The 17,589-nt window shown below is 39.6% G+C and overlaps 1 protein-coding gene across 2 annotated transcripts; it reads left to right on the top strand.

The window, feature by feature from the left end:
* The first annotated feature begins 1,879 nt into the window (after positions 1 to 1,879).
* On the top strand, positions 1,880 to 17,183 carry LOC113682151 (uncharacterized). Of its 2 annotated transcripts, none has more exons than XM_089189546.1 (23): positions 1,880 to 2,008; positions 2,207 to 2,265; positions 2,757 to 2,883; positions 3,372 to 3,521; positions 3,845 to 3,905; positions 4,651 to 4,813; positions 5,176 to 5,314; positions 6,001 to 6,068; positions 6,321 to 6,452; positions 6,933 to 7,068; positions 7,468 to 7,541; positions 8,046 to 8,165; positions 8,801 to 8,890; positions 9,629 to 9,704; positions 10,423 to 10,471; positions 10,887 to 10,992; positions 11,722 to 11,917; positions 12,215 to 12,416; positions 13,301 to 13,385; positions 13,828 to 13,893; positions 14,350 to 14,624; positions 16,009 to 16,088; positions 16,542 to 17,183. In XM_089189546.1, the coding sequence occupies exons 2-23, from the start codon at positions 2,230 to 2,232 to the stop codon at positions 16,916 to 16,918; spliced, it is 2,808 nt and encodes a 935-aa protein (XP_089045672.1). In that variant the 5' UTR covers positions 1,880 to 2,008; positions 2,207 to 2,229; the 3' UTR covers positions 16,919 to 17,183. The 2 variants fall into 2 exon arrangements, with proteins under 2 accessions (XP_089045672.1, XP_089045679.1); XM_089189553.1 differs by having other exon boundaries at positions 2,204 to 2,265.
* Positions 17,184 to 17,589: the final 406 nt, after the last annotated feature.

Here is a 17,589-nt window from a genome sequence, read left to right as displayed (position 1 = left end):
TTCCATGGAAATTAAAAACTTAGGCACACCAACGTGCTATGTAATATACTGTTCCCCGTTAATTGTAGTCATTCTCTAAAGAAGTCTCGCAGGCCTAGTTCAAACGTCGATCTTTACATGTACCGAACCTAACGTTTCTATTAAGTACATGCAAAGATCGACGTTTGAATCAATTAGGATCGGCAGATTTGTATAGACGTTTAAATCAACTGCCGCTCTTAATTATTCGAGTCGACCCAAATTGCAATTAGGTTCGGTACATGTAAAGATCGACGTTTGAACTAGGCCTCAATTAGAGACGAAACGCGTCGGAAATAAACGAGGAGCTTACAACTACAAGAAGTGTTTCTTTGTCTGGCTCGCTAGTCTTACTTAAAAATGAAAAAAAGAGGGAAAATGACAAATTTAAAAAAAAAGTTTCTTTTCTCAATGAATTCTAGAAAAGCGGGATGAATTCTGAGAATTCGTCCTTCAAGTGGAATAAATCCTAGGTTGCCAAATCCAATCTTTAATCCGACTTTGCATTTTTTTCTATCCTATTGACTTGCCATAGCCACCTTTAGTCCCATTTTCGATTTAATCATTGTGTGAATTTGTCATAAACAGGGTAAAATAGGACAAATCCACCCAAAAGTGCAATAAATCCTACAATAATTTAGAAACAGTACTAAAAAAAAAAAAAAAACAGCTAAAATCAGCGAAATCGCAATAAAATCAAATTCTACTACTTCAATTTTGTGCGATACGGCAAAAACCAACAGTACTCAAAATAAACAACTGAAGGCCAAACTTCTGTGATTGAAGGAAGACTTCGTGACGCAGACAAATAATCACAACTTGGACTTCTCAGTCGATCTCACCTCCGGCAGATCAGGTGAAGTGTCAAAAATATATAATTTTATGTCGACGAACCATAATCTATGATCTTCAACTATTAAAGAAAATAAAGCAATTGTGATATGACGCCACATTGTGCTTTTATCTTAGCTTGTGGCTAAAATGTTGTCATTGAAGTCGCAAGTCGAGCAATGAAGACTGTAAATAAAGCAAGGCTGCAAATAAAACGTGAACAATAACGCATGCTTTAGTCGAAAGTCGCTTTGTTATTCACGCGCGGCAAATTGTTCTTCCAACTTTAGGTTATAACAACGATGCGATCACTCTACGTTAACGAACGATTGAACTTCAAGGAAAGCAATATGAGAGGCCAATGATCCGGTTCGCAGTGATCATGCGAACAGCATGTTTCCTCAGATCAACTACCGGAAAATACTGGTCAAATTTTCCATTTACCCGACCCCCTTGAATGAATACTTTTGCTTGAAGACAGAACTACAACGGAGTCTCTTAACCAGTCCTAAGCCGCGTGTCGCTCGATAGATCGCAGGATATGATTGGCCACTGTATCACATTACGTCAGAGGACATATCTGCAATAGGAGGACATAAGTGCAACGGTACACACAGGCAGCCCAAGCTCCAGCTGTGAGATGATCATCTTGCCAAAATTATAAGTTCTCTTGTAGTAAACGTAGAAATAGATAACTCGCTAAAATGGGTTCTTTTCAACACAGTAAGCGGTCAGACAACAGGCGATGCACTTTAGAAGTGAGGTGAGGTATTTTTATTGAGAATTTGACTGTATTTTTTTTATTCCTAAGAGCGGTCGTAAATACAGACTCTAATAATTTCGTCATGGCTCTTATTTGGCGAGATGATCATCTCACAGCTGGAGCTTGGGCCACCTGCGGGATGATAGGCGACAGGAAGAAAGGTGGGGTGGGCTTGGTTAGGGTGCTACTGGGGTGTCTTATCGGAGAAATGAGAGAAGCCTGGAAACTAAACTATAGTCGATTTTCTTGTGCAGCGGTATACGCCATCGTTGTTACGGTCGTTGCCAGGAGAAAGACAACACAAGTGATAGGTGACTGTTTTGAGTTCAGAAGCTTAAAGAACTCGAAGTTTTACCGTTTTTATAGGTTCTTCGCGAGTGTTTGGGGATTTACGTTGTAAGTTTGCTTCAATTGATCTTTTCAGTTGTCAGATATGTGAATTTAAGAAGCGCAATTATTCAAATCCGATTCGTCCGTTGCGGAGGTTTAAGGATCCTGCAAGGGCTCGATAGATTTTTTCCCGCAGTGATCAATTTCATGTGCTTTTAAATTTCGTCTTTGGTGACAGGTAATTTGCATTGTTTTATCCAGCAGATCGGAAGCATTTAAGGTCAAAGATGGTGTCTGCTGTGGCGAACTCGTACGAGAATACGGTAAGTTTTTTCGGAATAGGGAAGTGACACTGAGCATTCACCCGCAAATGAATGTTTGAACTTTTTTATTTTGTCTTAGCTGTTAATTTAATAAGCTTCCTGCATTTGGCAAAATCTCATAACTGGACGTTAATATAAAAAAGACATACTTTTGGTGGAATCATGAATTTTTGTCACTTGTACCTTATTTGTTTTTTTCTTTAAATGATATGCAGTGAAAACGCTTTGATTGATTTAGAATCTGAAATACTTGATATGTGTTGTACTTGGTAAAATAAACTACTCCAGTTATGTCTAAAACGTCTTTTACCTTGTTTAGATCGATTAATATTCTACTTCAATTTTCCAAAATGACCAGTTATTGAAAACAAAACAAGTCAGTTTACATTTTGGTGATGCTACAGTGAAATTTCCGTTCCTTAATGATTAAATCTCTGTAAAAACCAACTAATAAAACCTTGAGCTTATTTATATTTTGGTTGCACCTTTAGAGCTTCACCAGCCCATTAATACTCAAGGATATTGAAGACAAAATAAGAAACATTGTTAATTCCAGAAAAGTTAGATTGACAGAGTACTTCAAGGATTTTGATCGCCTAAGAACTGGCTTCATAACAAGTAAGTTTTTCTCGGTTTGTTCACTTTGACATGCATTATTACGAACTCATGGTCACCATTTTAAACTGATATTTAGGAAATACTTACCTCACACTAACCAAGTGTGAGGCCTGTAAGTAATTTATGGACTGAGCTATTTCATCTTGGATTCAAGGCCCAAGCACAATGTGCACAGGCCCTAGAAACAAGGTAAAAAGAGGTTCTGTAACTTAAGTTTCAGCACAGACCCTTGACCTTTTAACTCCCAGATCAGATTTGTAATTCTCTTTACTGTCAACCATACAATTCTTACAATGTTAGTTCAGAGAATGTAGTATTGGATCAACTAATTATTCCCAAATTGATATCAAAAAACAAAAAAAAAGAAAACAAAAAAATATATAGCCAACAAAATTGACCAATCATAGTGCACATACTAACTGAGAGATATAATAATGACAAAGATTTGCCATTGAATAGCCTTTAAACATATTTTTGCTTTACCACAGAGTCTCAATTTGACCGCTGCTTGGATCAGTTGTTTGGTATTGTGTTAAGTCCAGAGGATGATGCAAAGTTGATGGAAAAATATGGCAGCCCTGTGGCTAAACGTAAAGGTTTGGTGAACTACCGACATTTTTGTGAGGTCATTGGTGCAGGTGAGTTGTCTGACAATTAGGTTAGTCTGTCTTAGGTAGTTAACCCTTTAATTAATCCCTTGGAGTGACTAAAATCTAAATTCTCCTTACATTGTCACCCCTGAATCACTCATCAAGGTTTCAAGAATAAAATAAATGATCACCAACTAAAGAAGCTCTTGATTGTTAAACAAATTCTCCCTGTCTGCACCTTAGGAAATATATAGAGAACAGTATGGAGAATATGCATACTGATGTTAGGGTGTAAAGGGTTAAGTGTATTACATGAAAAACATAAAGATATAAGCACAAAGCATAAGTTAGAATCTATATTTTGTCCACAGTGTTTGATCCTGACATTTTAAATGAAGATCCAGCCACACAACAGATTGGTCCTGCAGCAAGGTAACAAAAAAAATCTAAAACTCATCATTATAGCTCTCTATGCACTAATTTATACAGCTGCAAGAATTAGTCCTGAAAGTATGTTCTCTCCAATAATATTTTGTAATAACTTTTTCAATATTTAGACAATGTTTGGAAGACTGGTAGTTTTTCAAACTGTTTTTGTTTAAGACTCCTGCAGTCTCATATAACATAAAACTTCTACCCCTCCCTCTCCTCCCAAGATCCAATTGTAAATTCTCTGCTCTGTCTGCCATACATTTCTTACTTTCTAAGTTTTGAGAATTTGGTGTTGTTTGAACAAAACCATATCCCCAGTTGATATTTTCCTTTCCTCTCATCATTTTTCTGATTACATTGCATGAGGAGAGCCCCTTTTTGTCATTTCTGAAAGTGGAAAGGTAGCCTGTTCCAGGCATTCAGTTGGTAAAACAGAATGCAATAGTTATTAAACATTGCAATAGAAGCGGTAGGCAAAAATTAGAGGGAGGTCTGGGACTACTTGTGTAGTAAGCGTGATCTGACCTGGCCCATGCCTCCTCTTTGTTTGGTTCCACCAATAAAATTACTCCAGTTACAATTGTGCTTCTTTTTATCAAGTGAATGCCTGGAATTAAAAACAAGTGAAAAGGTTAATCAGATGCTGTTTAAATAATTTCTCTTTTACTTAACTTGTTAATTAAAGTTATCGTGTCAATTCATTGCTACTCTGTAGGTGTTTTTATTGATACATTGTTATTTTCAGTGGCAGTCCAATAGATCGTCGCCCTCTAAGTCCAGCATCTCTTGCAAAATGTGACGATCTCTTGATTCGACTGGCTCACTTTTACAAATATCATGGAATCAACATCAAAACATGTTATGCTGACTTTGATAAGCACCACATTGGTGTTGTAACAGAGAGTCAGGTAAGCAAAGGGGGTACCAATTGATTGAGATGTGAACTGTTGCTTACTGCTGGAAAAAGTGTTTCAATCTAATCATTGAAGAACTTTACTTTATAGCAGTCTGCCACTACTGCAAAACACAATTCCAATCATAAGGGTTTTAGGGATTTCTTAAAGTAGAGTGCCATTGTTTGGAAGGCTAAAAATAATGTCAATGATCTATCAAAACTACAAAAATTTTCTGTGGTAGAGGTTCTTTCAACCCTAAGCAGGTCAGATTTGAATTACTTAAGGGAAGGAAACTTAAAATTTTCCTTTCGTTACTTTCAAGCTTCATCAGTCCGCTATTAAGTGAAAATATATAACCAGTTCATTCTTTGCAGTTTTTCAGGAGTTTTCCGGGCTCTCCTGACATCATACACGAAGAGACAGTTCTGCTGGCTAAGAAGTACCGTGACTCCACCCGACCTGGCCTGTGTAACTACTATAGCTTCCATGAAGACATTGAAAGAATGCAAAATGGTGATTATGTCCTTTTTGTTTATGAACATTCTGTCACTCGCTGTTAGTTCTGCTAGCAGACAAGGTAAAGTGAATCCTCTATTTTTTTTTTTTCTTGACTATCCAAAAGGCTAAGATGGGTTCATATCGCCAGCTTTGATCTTAAGATACGAGCAGACCCTCCTTTTCGGCCGAGCCCGTCGCGCAGTGAGCGTATTTCTGTTTAACAAGCAGGGAAAACCTTCTTACACTGTAAGGTCGCTGAAAAAGTCCAGCATCCGTTTTAGACGGTAACCTGTATGTTAAGGCTTTTCTTTTTTTTTTGGAGCGGTACAAAAAAAGAGAAGGATATTAAAAACAATAGCTTTCATTTGTTGCGGAGAATACTCGTATATTTGTCCTTGGACATTGTCTGCTCCAAGAAATACCGGATAATATCAGCTGGCAAATATCGGAGCATAGTTTTGTACCAAATGAAGGTTATCTTTGTACACACATAAAGAGATCACTGTTGAAGGAGGATGGAAACATGTTATTGCAATGGAAGGGATATTTGGTATGGTATGCCTGTGCCTCACGACAGGACACCTAACGATTTTGGACGCTTTGCTGGTGAAAGCAACAGCAACGAAATCAGGCATGTGAACTGTCTTTTTATGGGATTTTTGATCTATAACTAATAGCTCTTTGTTCTGGTCCGATTTTAGCCTTGGCTGAAAAAGAGGACTTTACAAAGTACATTCCAAATCAGGACATCATTGATGATTCTGGAAAGGTAATTGTTAAAACATGTAGGAATATCGCATCCTCGAGCTAAAAGATGCGCTCGTGTCAATGGTAGAGTGTCGCTTTTTTTTTTTTTTTTTTTTTTTACATTTTGCGAGCACAGATTTTTTTGCAATTTTTTGCGTTGGATCGAACACAATCCAAAAAATCTTCACTTTTCGAAGCAGACAACAAGAGACATTTATTAGGGTTCTCCTAGCCATGATTTGTCAAAATCAGTGACTTTGGTTTTGTCTTTTAGCGTCCTAGAACACCGTCTTTAGATGAAATATTTGAGAAAATTAGAGAGGCTGTCCACAAGAATGGCATCCGAACAACAGAGTTCTTCAAAGACCATGATAAGTTGAGAAGCGGAGAGATCACTGAAAATCAGGCAAGGATCAATTAACGGTGTATTTTAATAAACAGATAATTTGGTTTTGTCAACCGAGCTGATATGAAAATTGGCCACCGCAAAGAGTTTGTGAAGTTGATGTTTCGAGCGTTAGCGCGTCGGCTTTCGCTCTGACGCAGTGGAGCGGAAGCTCCATAACGAATTTGTTCCGCCATCTGGAAACGAATTGAACTGGGGTAAACTTTTTGTACGTATGGGACGAACCCGCTACGGTGGAGGAAAACTCGCAATAGGGAAAAACCCCCAGATACCATCCCATCAACATGTGACTGAAACCAAACACTGTAAGGAAATATTTTCTGTAACTGTGCCATTGCTATCCTTCTCCTCCCAAAGGAAAGCATCCGTTGCACTGAATTTACCTGGAAACATTTTGGTTTTTTTTATTATTTCTGATGACTTGTTACTGAGTTGAACAGAGTGCCGCGGCTAAATCTCAATTTTTTTGCCCTTCAACAGTTTATTTGTGGCCTGAGTCTATGTTGTGGGACACAGGCCAACTTGTCCCGTGACGAGATACAGAAAATAGTGGAGGTGTACCGCCAGTCCAATGGGCGTGTTCGGTACAAGGAATTCTGTGACATCATGGAGAATGGTTAGTGATCAAGACAAGTTTAAATTGTACGAGTTACTACAAACTCAGATTCTCTCAATCTAAGCTCATTACTCCTCCTGGGGTATAGGCCGTCAACAACAGTCCGCCAGAGATCTTTGTTCTGGGCCATCCTTTTTAATTGGCTCCATGAGTGGCCGATCTTTCTGATGTCAACCTCGAGGTAACGACGCCAGGTGTTCATTGGTCGCCCTCTCTTTCTCTTACCCTGGGAATTCCAGTTTAGTGAGCAAAGAAAAAAAGAGTCAGCTTCCCCTTCTATTCCATGACCAATCAAGCCTTTGGTCTGTAATTTGAGTGTGATCTGATTGAAGAACAGTTTGCTTGCTTTACACTACAGATCTCTAATCATTGATTATTCTTTTTAAATCCCTTTAACAGCTTTTACTGTCCCAGATTTAGAAAAGAAACCAACAGTGGAAGTTTACCGACCACCAATGGGTTCGCTGTCAAAGGTATCGATTAATAGCGGAGCTTGCAGTGCGCGAAACGCACGCAGCGAATCCCCATGCTTATCGTAATGCTCTTTGACACATAAATAAGGTTACTGTCAGAGAAAGTTTTATTTGAGGGTCGAAAGTAGCTTCTGTGAATACTTTGGTTTTGCTTACTTCAGCCTGTGATTGGTGCAAAAAAAAAATAATAAACACGCGCCTCTTCCGGCTAATCAAATGCGAACTAACACCAATCGCTTCATGAACATTTTGTTTGTGGCCACTTCGAGTTCTGATTGGCTACTCGTGAAATTTTTCTTCACTTTGATTGGCTGTTATGATAACTTTGGTCTTGGTTTCACGTCACTCAAAGCCCTCCGAAGTCCGAACATGAAGACGTTCGGAATTGCAATGGACGTCATGAGCGTTCGGAATCCATATGTCCAGTAATACGAAAAGTTCTCGTTCCGTATTCCTTTTTTTGCTACAGTTTCTAAACATGCTTTTTTGTTGTCCGTTTTGTAGGCTCCTAATCTGCTCTCTGCTCAAGAAGAGGCCAGAGTCAACGAAATACTCAAGGAGATTGCCGAGACAGTGAGGAAGCGAAGATTGATGGTGTATCCTTATTTCAAAGATTTTGACAGGGTTAGTAAATCTTTATTGTTGACAGCTCTTCTCTTCATAGTCTCCAGTGTGAACTCATGCAGTCATCTCTACCAGCTTTCTAACTCTGTGAGTTCAAGAGGAAATAGGGACTAAAAGAAAACCACGACATCGATAACAACTGAAAAGTGGCGAAAGTGTTAATGAGCAGAAAAATAGCTCTGCCCGTGCGTTAAAAAACCAATAAGCACATTTAATTGCCTTCTACAGCAAAATAATAGCATGAAATTGCAACACTTTTACGTAATGGGAGAACAAGAACCTCATGTCACTGACATCGCTTCTACGACCATAACGCTGCATTAAAACGATTGAAACGCCGAAGAGAAACAAAGGAACATTTATTAATCGAGGCGCGGCCGCTGTGTTAAAAAAAAAAATAGCACTCTTATTTTAGAATGTTTCCCCTTTATGATGGAGTGGCCGCTCTCGTTGTTGATTCTTTGTATTTTGTTTGTTTGTTTGTTTATATCTGATTGAATTCTTCTGAAACAGAGAGCAATTCTTAAAGTCTGCGTGAAATGGTTGTATCTACAAGCCATGTCCATCTTACTTTCGATAACTTGTGTAGGACCGTCATTTTCACGTCGTTTTCCTTTCTGTCCTTTTCTCTACAGAGTAAAGGCTATACTCGTGGCGTCACGAAACCTCAGTTTGCCAGAATGCTTCATTTCTTATCCATCACCGTGCAGCCACAAGATTTAGCTGTAAGTCATTCTTTTCCTTTTTGTCATGTCATTTTACTTCTACTTTAACTTGTATTGTTGTTGTTGCCTGTTTCCTCAGATTACCTTGTTTAGTAATATAGCACCGTTTACCCACGAAATCTCACCGAAAAAATATTGCGTTTCCTAACCCATCCCTTCCCTCCATATCTCACCTTCATAAGCGAGTGCCCCCCTCTCCCTTCCCTCCATGTCTCACCTTCATAAACGAGTGCCCCCCTCTCCCTTCCCTCCATATCTCACCTTCATAAGCGAGTGCTCCCCTCTCCCTTCCCTCCATATCTCATCTTCATAAGCGAGTGCACCCCTCTCCCTTCCCTCCATATCTCACCTTCATAAGCGAGTGCCCCCCTCTCCCTTCCCACCGAAAGTGATTCTAAATCTCATTTCAATCAACCCTCTTTTCCCCCCAAGAGAGACCACCATCTAATTTCTTCCAACAATATAACCCCTGAATTACACATTAAGGTCACAAAGGAAATGATCACCAACTAAAGAAGCTAAAAATTCTCCTTGTCAGTTCTATAGAAAACGTACAAAGGACAGTTTGGAGAATATGTATACTGATATTACTTTAAGGGTTAATCAAAACGTAACCGAAATAGGAATTTGCAGACTCGCGATAAAGAATATAATGCACACTGAATGAATTTCGCAGCCAATTTTTGTAAATGAATGGCAGTTTTTAGAAGTAAGCAACAATGTCCTCTTCTTTTTCAGCTTTTGTGCAAGAAATTTGAATACCCTGTCGGAGGCGACATCAACTATTCAGCTTTCATACAGTCCATCGATTCTGGTAAGTGAAAGAAATATAAATTTTTTTTCTTAATGCTCGTTATACTTAATCAGCAAGACATATTAAACTTGTATTCAGGATTCCTCTTCGAATATGTGATATACCGAAAGAATTGTGCTTTCAACTAGAAAAGTCTACGTGCCCACCGATGTTTAGTTCTTAGAAGATGCAGCTGCAGGTGTCACAAATTCGGCACGAGTGCTCCTGTAGAATAATATCTGGTGCATGGGGTGGGTATTGAGGAAATCAACTGTTTTACTCCAGTCTGGAATTCAAGATCTGGCCGAAATAAGTTTTTCCTCTTAGTGGAAATGGATAGCGCAAGTCCAATCTTCGCAAGAACGTGCTCATAAAATATTATAGCTCATCTTGCTTTGTCTATTGAAGTAATCGGCACTAAATCGCCTGCTTTTTGTTCATGTAGTAGGTATAGGTAGCTGGTCAAAGCAAAGATAGAGCCAGTTTTCACAACATCAGTATTATTACTTCTCAAAACTGACCTGTTTCATTCATAGACAAGGCAGTTTTATAGACTAGTTCTGATAGATGGAACGCGGCCTAAAATTCATCTCCCTTGTACTCGCGGAGTAATTATTAATGAATGATAGTTTGAAGCACGCTCCGATTAAAACCTCTGCGTAACAATAAATGATACATTCATTCGTTCACTTAGAATGAAAGACGATTTCTTGATGAACCTTTGAATTTTCCTTCTCAGAGTACACCGGCACGGCGACCACCATTTCAGACTTTGCACAAAAAGACAAGTAAGTTAAAGGGTTCTATACAGTTTTACTAGAAAATTCTCACATGGGCCCTTAGCTTAACTTTGTGGAGGACGCGCTGGCCTAGTGACTAGTTTGCAAGACTCCGGATCGATAAATCTTTTTTATATTTGTTGCTAGTTGCCTGATATTTCTTGTTGTTTTTTCGGCTTTTAATTTGTTGCGTAAGAAAACACCTAAAGTGATCGCGTTTCGACTGACTAGTGTCAGTCCTCTTTCAAATGATAAAGTTGATACGAGCATACTGTCACGTAAGCTCAAAGGATGTTGTTGAGGTCTACCAGTAATAGCTTAAAGTCTCATCCAGCTGGCGAAGCTCTGCTGTGTGAGCCACTTAAGTTGTAATAATTAACTTTTAAAAAAGTTCTATAAATCTGTCCCGTTGATTTCCCTGTAGAACTCAGACTGAGAGCGAAGAACCTCAACCGTTAGATTTGAGCACAGTTGACAGACAGGAGTTGATTGATCGCATTAAACATTACGTGCTTGTCAACAGACTTAGGGTGAGTTGAGTGCAAAATCTGCCAGCTCCCTTGATATTTAGAGTTATTTTATTTTCAGCTTGTTTAAGAATTTACACCCATGAGTGAGAGACCTTTCATTCAGACCCCATACGTTTCCCTCCTTCTGATTGGTTTAAGCGGGTCACATGACAACCATATAGATTTCCGCGGGGAGACTAGTAAGTAATTGGATTGGTTCAGAAAACTCTCGGATAATCGCCTATGCTCATGGGATCAAGTTGGATTGGATTAAGTATATTTCTGTTTTTAGCTACAAATCGCTACGTTATTGTCCAGTTTTTGCTCTCGAGATTAACCTGCACCTGCACATTTTACAGAAAGAATTGAGTTTATAATTATTTTTTTGAACATAAAAGAACAACCAAAATGCCAAGAACTGCCTGATTCTTGAAAATTGAAACGAGGCTCGCTCTCTTTTTGCTAATCTGATGACCCCGTACACTGGCAAAACAAAATCTTACAAGACTATTGAATTTCTCCCTTCATTCAATATCTTCACGCTCAAAATGTTCCTGCCGCAAAAAATGACAAACAAATGATCAAACCACATCCAAAATAAAGCATTCAACTTTTTGCGACAAAAACAACACTCCCAGTGCTCTCCTATAAGCTATCAAGCCATTCCTACCAGTCAAATAACACGATAATAATATTTTTACCTTAGACGTTAAATAATGGCTGGTCTCATATACTGTTTTTTTTTTTAAGGTGGAAGAGTTTTTCCAAGACTTTGACCCTTTGCGTCACGGTTCAATCAGCAGGCCTCAGTTCAGGCGTTGTTTAAGTTTAATGGGTCAACCCAACCTAACAGATGAGCAGTTTGAAGTCCTCGCCCAGTACTACAAAGATCCTAAGTTGCCTAGCAACGTTAAGTGGACAGGATTCCTTACAGATACAGAAATGGGTGAATATTGAATCTAGCTCAGACTTTGCGTGTTAGCCCTCGGTCATTCGTGTGACGTGTATAGTTTGTTAGGAAAGTTCAAAGATCTTGTGCTTTTTTTAAGCACCTTAGCAGCCACGAAACTTTATTTCACCGCTTAATTTAAACCCCCCAGCCCCTAGCAATTTCCTCCTCTACTTCAGCGACCATGTATCCGTCCTCAAGGATTAGTTATGCCACTAAATATTCCCTGCGTATTTTTCTGATTCTCTTATTTTCTATCTTGTCTTATCTCCCTCCCCCCACACAACCATGTAGTCTTTACAAGGCGTGGACTGGAGAAGACTCCCACATACACAGTGCCTGCTATGGAGACATTTCAAATGAGTAGGCCTGGGGCTGGTTCAGAAGAGCTTGAACAAGACGAAGAGGTCTTTTTAGAGCGAATCAAGCAACGCATGCGTCGGAAACTAACCGAGCAACGAATTTTGTCCAAGCCGTGCTTTCAAGATTTTGACAAGTGAGTTTATTGTTCCACGCTCGTTTCACTTGAGTGTGGTAAACATCTTTCTTTTAATTAATACGACTTGAAAACATGAATTTAAGAGACTAAAGTTGTATGCTCAAATGCGACCAAAATCTGTCCCTTTGATCAAATGTACACATACAAGAGCTTGAAATAGAATATTCCCAAAAAATTTGTATACAGCTCGGTCGTTAATCAGCATCAAGTTTATCATGACAATTATTTACCGAAGTAGAGGTGAATAGTGGTAGATACTTACTGGACAGCGAAACAGCGAGGTAAATATCCACCACTTTCATCGACACGGAGGATTTTGGGGATCACACGGTTTTCAGGGGAACGGAGGGAGGGGGAAGGTCAGTCTTCGCAAACATAGTCTAAAGGGCAGACTATAGAAAATTGTTTGCCAATTACCTACCTACGAGGGTGGGGGGCCATATTACAGAACTTTATCGTGACTCAAACAAAATCCAATCAAATGCGAGAATCCAATCGCTCTGACGAAGGGCTAACGCTCGAAACGTCAGCTTTTAAACTCTTTTCGGTGGCCAATTTACGCTATCAACTCAGTTGATTATACTATATTACTCTGTTGTACTCTCCCACCAACGCAGTACCACAGTTTCTTTAGAAACTAACCCCGTTTATTTAACCAAAACCTCCTAACCCCACCCCTCCCCTGTCCCCCTAACCCTTTTCAGGCGATAAAAAAATGACAGGTCCATAGAAGTGTGATTTACACAAACAGTTTCGACAGTAAAGTTTTGTTCTTGGTGTTCGCCTCCCATTCAGTCGTTTTAAGCGCCCCCTGTCTTGTATGATTTTAAAGCAACACTTGAAGTCTTTTCAAAGCAAATTATGTTTCCTTTTTGTGACAGGCACAACAACGGTCACGTGACAAAGATCCAGGCCAGTCAATGTCTACACATGCTAGGCCTGACGGATGTTCCCGAAGAAATCAAGGTAACCAAAAGTCCAAGCCTTTTTTCTGCCCCAACCGCAGATTACCTTAAAGTATAATTTCAATTTACAACGGTGGTAATAGTGGAGCTCGCAGCGTGTGCAGCGTGTGCAGCGAAGCTCCATGCTGATCAGAAATGGTACTATGATCAGTGTGCTGGAGTGATGTCGAGCAGTCGTAGGTCGATTCATATCCTGAATGATTGTGTTGTGCTATGAAGACAGACACTCCGCTGCCATAGTGCCTCTTTCAACTCATGAGTAGAAAACCATGAGCACTGAAAATATTTTAATTGGGGACCCGACAGGATGGTAAGAGAAGGCAACCCATTTTATCTCATCCGGTTAAGACATGTTTTCAGGATTATTCGCCGATATTTTTATCTTGTGGGAATTTTAAAAAATCCATCGTTTAATTTCGCAATTTTTCTAAAATCGTTTTTAGGTTCTCCAGAACAGATACTCAGATGATATTGGATTCAACTATATTCAATTCTTGGATGATCTTCAGGTAAAAAACGCATGCTATGGCAGCTTCCAAGTTATTTTCCATAAAGTGTCCAAAAACTGGGCCCAAACCAGAGAGAAAAAACCCTGGAGAAAGAAAACGCAATGAAAATACCTGGTTTTCGGGCGGAGTGCGGGAAATCTTTTAACCGGGGACTGGATCGGGTTTTTAGTTGAACCAATTCCACAGCGTAACTACTCCTCTTCCCAGCCGTCATGTGGCCTCGTTATGACCCTTTGATGTCTTTATATGCATTTTTTCTAATCTTCTGTACCTGGCGATCATTTCCAAGAGGTTAAAGGATTAAAATGCATCCATGCTTGATCTTCCTTGTCCCTTGTAGTTCATCATTGCCGCTCCGTCTTGTCTTTGCCAAACTGTGTATTATTGTGAAAACTTTTATTTTATAATTCGTCATGTTCCAAACACGACTTATGATCGCCATTCATTTGTTTACAGCCGTCAGAACAACAAGAGTTGAAATATCTGCGGAGATTGGAAGAACTAAAACTAACCAACCAGAAACATTTGCCCGACTTGGGTGACGACAACATTGAGAAGATCATGTATAAAATAAAATGCCGTGTGATGAAGGAACGAATGAGACTGTCTGAGTTCTGCAAGGATTACGACAAGCTGCGCACGGGAAGAATACTTAAGACTGTATTTCCTAGAGCCATGGACCTAGCGTCACTTAAACTTACCAAGGTGGAAGTGGAACAACTTATGAACAGGTATTGTGCAGAACTTTTTCTGATTTAAATTATACTGTAAATCCTAAAACTTGCACTTCCCTTATAGTAAGCCAAACATTTTCACCAGCACCCTCGTCCCCCTCGAGTCAGCACCTCCCCTCTAGCAAGCCAAAAATTTTCAACAGCACTCTCTCCCCCTCAATTTAGTACTTCTCTTCAAGTAAGCCAAACAATTTCACCAGCACCCTCCTCCCCTCGAGTTAGCCCTCCCCTCTGGTAAGCCAAACATTTTCATCAGCACCCTACTCCTCCTCGAGTTAGCACCTCCCTCCCAGTAAGCTAAACATTTTCACCAGCACCCTCCTCCCCTTAGAGTCAGCACCTCCCCTCTAGTAAGCCAAACATTTTACCAGCACCCTCCTCCCCCTAGAGTTAGCACCTCCCCTCTAGCAAGCCAAATATTTTCACCAGCATCCTACTCCCCCTCGAGTTGGCACTTCCCTTCCAGTAAGCCAAACATTTTCACCGGCACCCTACTCCCCCCTAGAGTTAGTACCTCCCCTCTAGTAAGCCAAACCTTTTTACCAGCACCCTCCTCCCCCTAGAGCTAGCACCTCCGCTCTAGAAAGCCAAACGTTTTTACCAGCATCCCACTCCTTAGAGTTAGCACCTCCCCTCTAGTAAGCCAAAATTTTCACCAGCACCCTCTCCCCCTCGAGTTAGCACTTCCCCTTTAGTAAGCTAAACCTTTTCACTAGCACCCTCTCCCCCTCGAGTTAGCGCTTCACCTTTAGTAAGCTAAACCTGATCACCAGCACCCTACTCCCCCATGAGTTAGCACATCCCTTGATAGTTTGAGGATGTGTGATATTTAAAAAAGCACTTACGCTATCTATTCAGCAGTTAGATTCCATGCTGGCGTGCGTCTGTTTACTAATAAATCGCACATGACGTTAATAACAAAACGTGGCACACGATATGCAGCTGAGTGTGTCACTGATGTACTTGCCACATTTTGACATCTGCTGTGATCTATTATTGTACAGACCCACGGAAACATGGAATCTGTTCGTTTTATATGATAACCAAGAAAAATGTTGTTAGCCCTTTAACCCCTAAGAGTGACTAAGATCTAATTTCTCTTCATAATATCACCCCAGAATCAAACATTAAGAACCAACTAAAGAAGCTCTTGATTGTTAAACAAATTCTCCTCGTGAGCACTTAAGGAAATGTATTGAAAACGGTAGGGAGAATGTTGATACCAATGTTATGGTGCAATGGGTCAATGGTGAAGTGATATATGCGTCTGTCCTCCAATAGATCATTAGCAAGAACCGATCAAAATTGATTCCATAATTCAGCTTATCTTACAAAAGATTGTGGACAGTGATTTACAGGAAATATTTTTTTCCTCGTATAGATACACGGCTGTTGGATATCCGGATTATGTACAATACACAGCATTTGTGGAAGAAATCGAGTCTATCTTCACGCTGAGAGGTTTGTATTGTTGTTCCTTTTTTTTTAAACCGAGATGAAATTTATTTTTCAATATATGATCTTTATAATTAAATCGTAATTCCAAGAAACTGCAGAAATAAATTCATTTTGAAGAAAATCCAATATTAGTGGCCAAACGTAGCAAATACTTCTTGGCCATCTGGAACAGGTATCGAGAAATAGAGGTTTGTACATCTTGAAAATTAATTCAACACTTTTTATGTAAATCTTCCCAAGTAAATCTTTCCATCCTCGGCCTTTTTTTTCCAGTCTATTCTGATATCTTTGGTGTTCGTCGTCCACAGAAAAGAATTATTTTTGAGTTTCATACCATCATTAAGAAGTTTTTCTATAATCGCTGTAACATCAAATGTCCATTCTATGGATGCTGTCACGCCACCGAAATTTTAGAGTCACTTTTAACTTTCTAACTTTAATCTCCATTCTCCGCAGACCTGGAGAAAGCACCCGAGATTGTTCCGATCCAGTTCCGACCTCAACCCGAAAATGAATACTGCAAACTGTCTTTGGAGGAGGAGCAGGCCTTGGAACTAGTCATGCACCGATTGGCAGACCGCGTGCGCAAATGCCGAATTCAAATTTTCCCGCTCTTTGAGGATTACGACCGCGTGCACAACGGCACTGTCTCTCGTTCCCAATTCCATCGCGTTCTGAGCGAGCTGGACCTCGGAAGCCTTGTTAGTGCGAGGGAATTTTTGGCCATAAAGAAAAAATTCGACGTCGTATTAGGTTACAAGCACGACTTTAACTACATCGGTTTCTGCGACATGATCAACGACTTCGCTAATTTCGAGTACGGAAAACCATGAACTCAACTAGATTTGCTTCAGTAAAACTGTTATTTGCGTTGAAGGAAGAGGGAGGTTTTATCTTCTCTTTGTAAATATGTTTTGCTCAGATTTCCGAGTGTACATGAAAAGTATTTTACTCATAAAATGTTTGAAAATAAGTTCACGATGTTAAATCGGGATACTCCGTACTTTAGCTCAAAGATACTTTCCATTAAATTGAAATAACTGTACTTTGATTCGTGATTCCGTCTGATTCAAATAAAATGACCTTTATTCAGTAAAATGTTTTGAGTTTTGTTGTTTTACAGTAACCTATCACCCTTTAGATCTCAGTATCGATTCTCTTTACTATCTTTCATATATTCCTTAAAATTTAGGCTGTGAGAGTTTAGCTATGAATCAAACTATGATAATATATAGATTTAGGCAAGTCTAAAAGTGGACTCGCATTTTTTTTCCCGCACGTCTCTTCAACAAAATTAGAGCCCCTACTATGGATAAAGTGCGTGGTCATATTAATGGTTTTCATTCACAACTTCTCCGTGTCCGTGTAGAGGACTGATTATAGGATAGTGCCCGTAGTACAGTTGGCCGCGCATGCTAAAAGTAGCAACTTGTACGGTCGGTCGTACGGTCGGTCGTACGGTCGTACATCCAAATTTTTTCGGCTTGATGGGTTACTACTATTT

The sequence above is a fragment of the Pocillopora damicornis genome, chromosome 1, assembly GCF_964200805.1.
Source record: "Pocillopora damicornis chromosome 1, jaPocDami1.2, whole genome shotgun sequence".
Lineage (NCBI taxonomy): Eukaryota > Metazoa > Cnidaria > Anthozoa > Scleractinia > Pocilloporidae > Pocillopora > Pocillopora damicornis.
Note: the sequence above shows the minus strand (reverse complement) of the source record. Positions and strands in the feature narration are given on the sequence as shown.

Coding starts and splice junctions, on each gene's coding strand:
- LOC113682151 (XM_089189546.1), top strand. CDS start 2,230: ATGGTGTCTGCTGTGGCGAACTCGTACGAGAATACG. Junction 10,472..10,886: donor GACTTTGCACAAAAAGACAA/GTAAGTTAAAGG, acceptor ATTTCCCTGTAG/AACTCAGACTGAGAGCGAAG. Junction 12,417..13,300: donor TGCTTTCAAGATTTTGACAA/GTGAGTTTATTG, acceptor TTTTTGTGACAG/GCACAACAACGGTCACGTGA.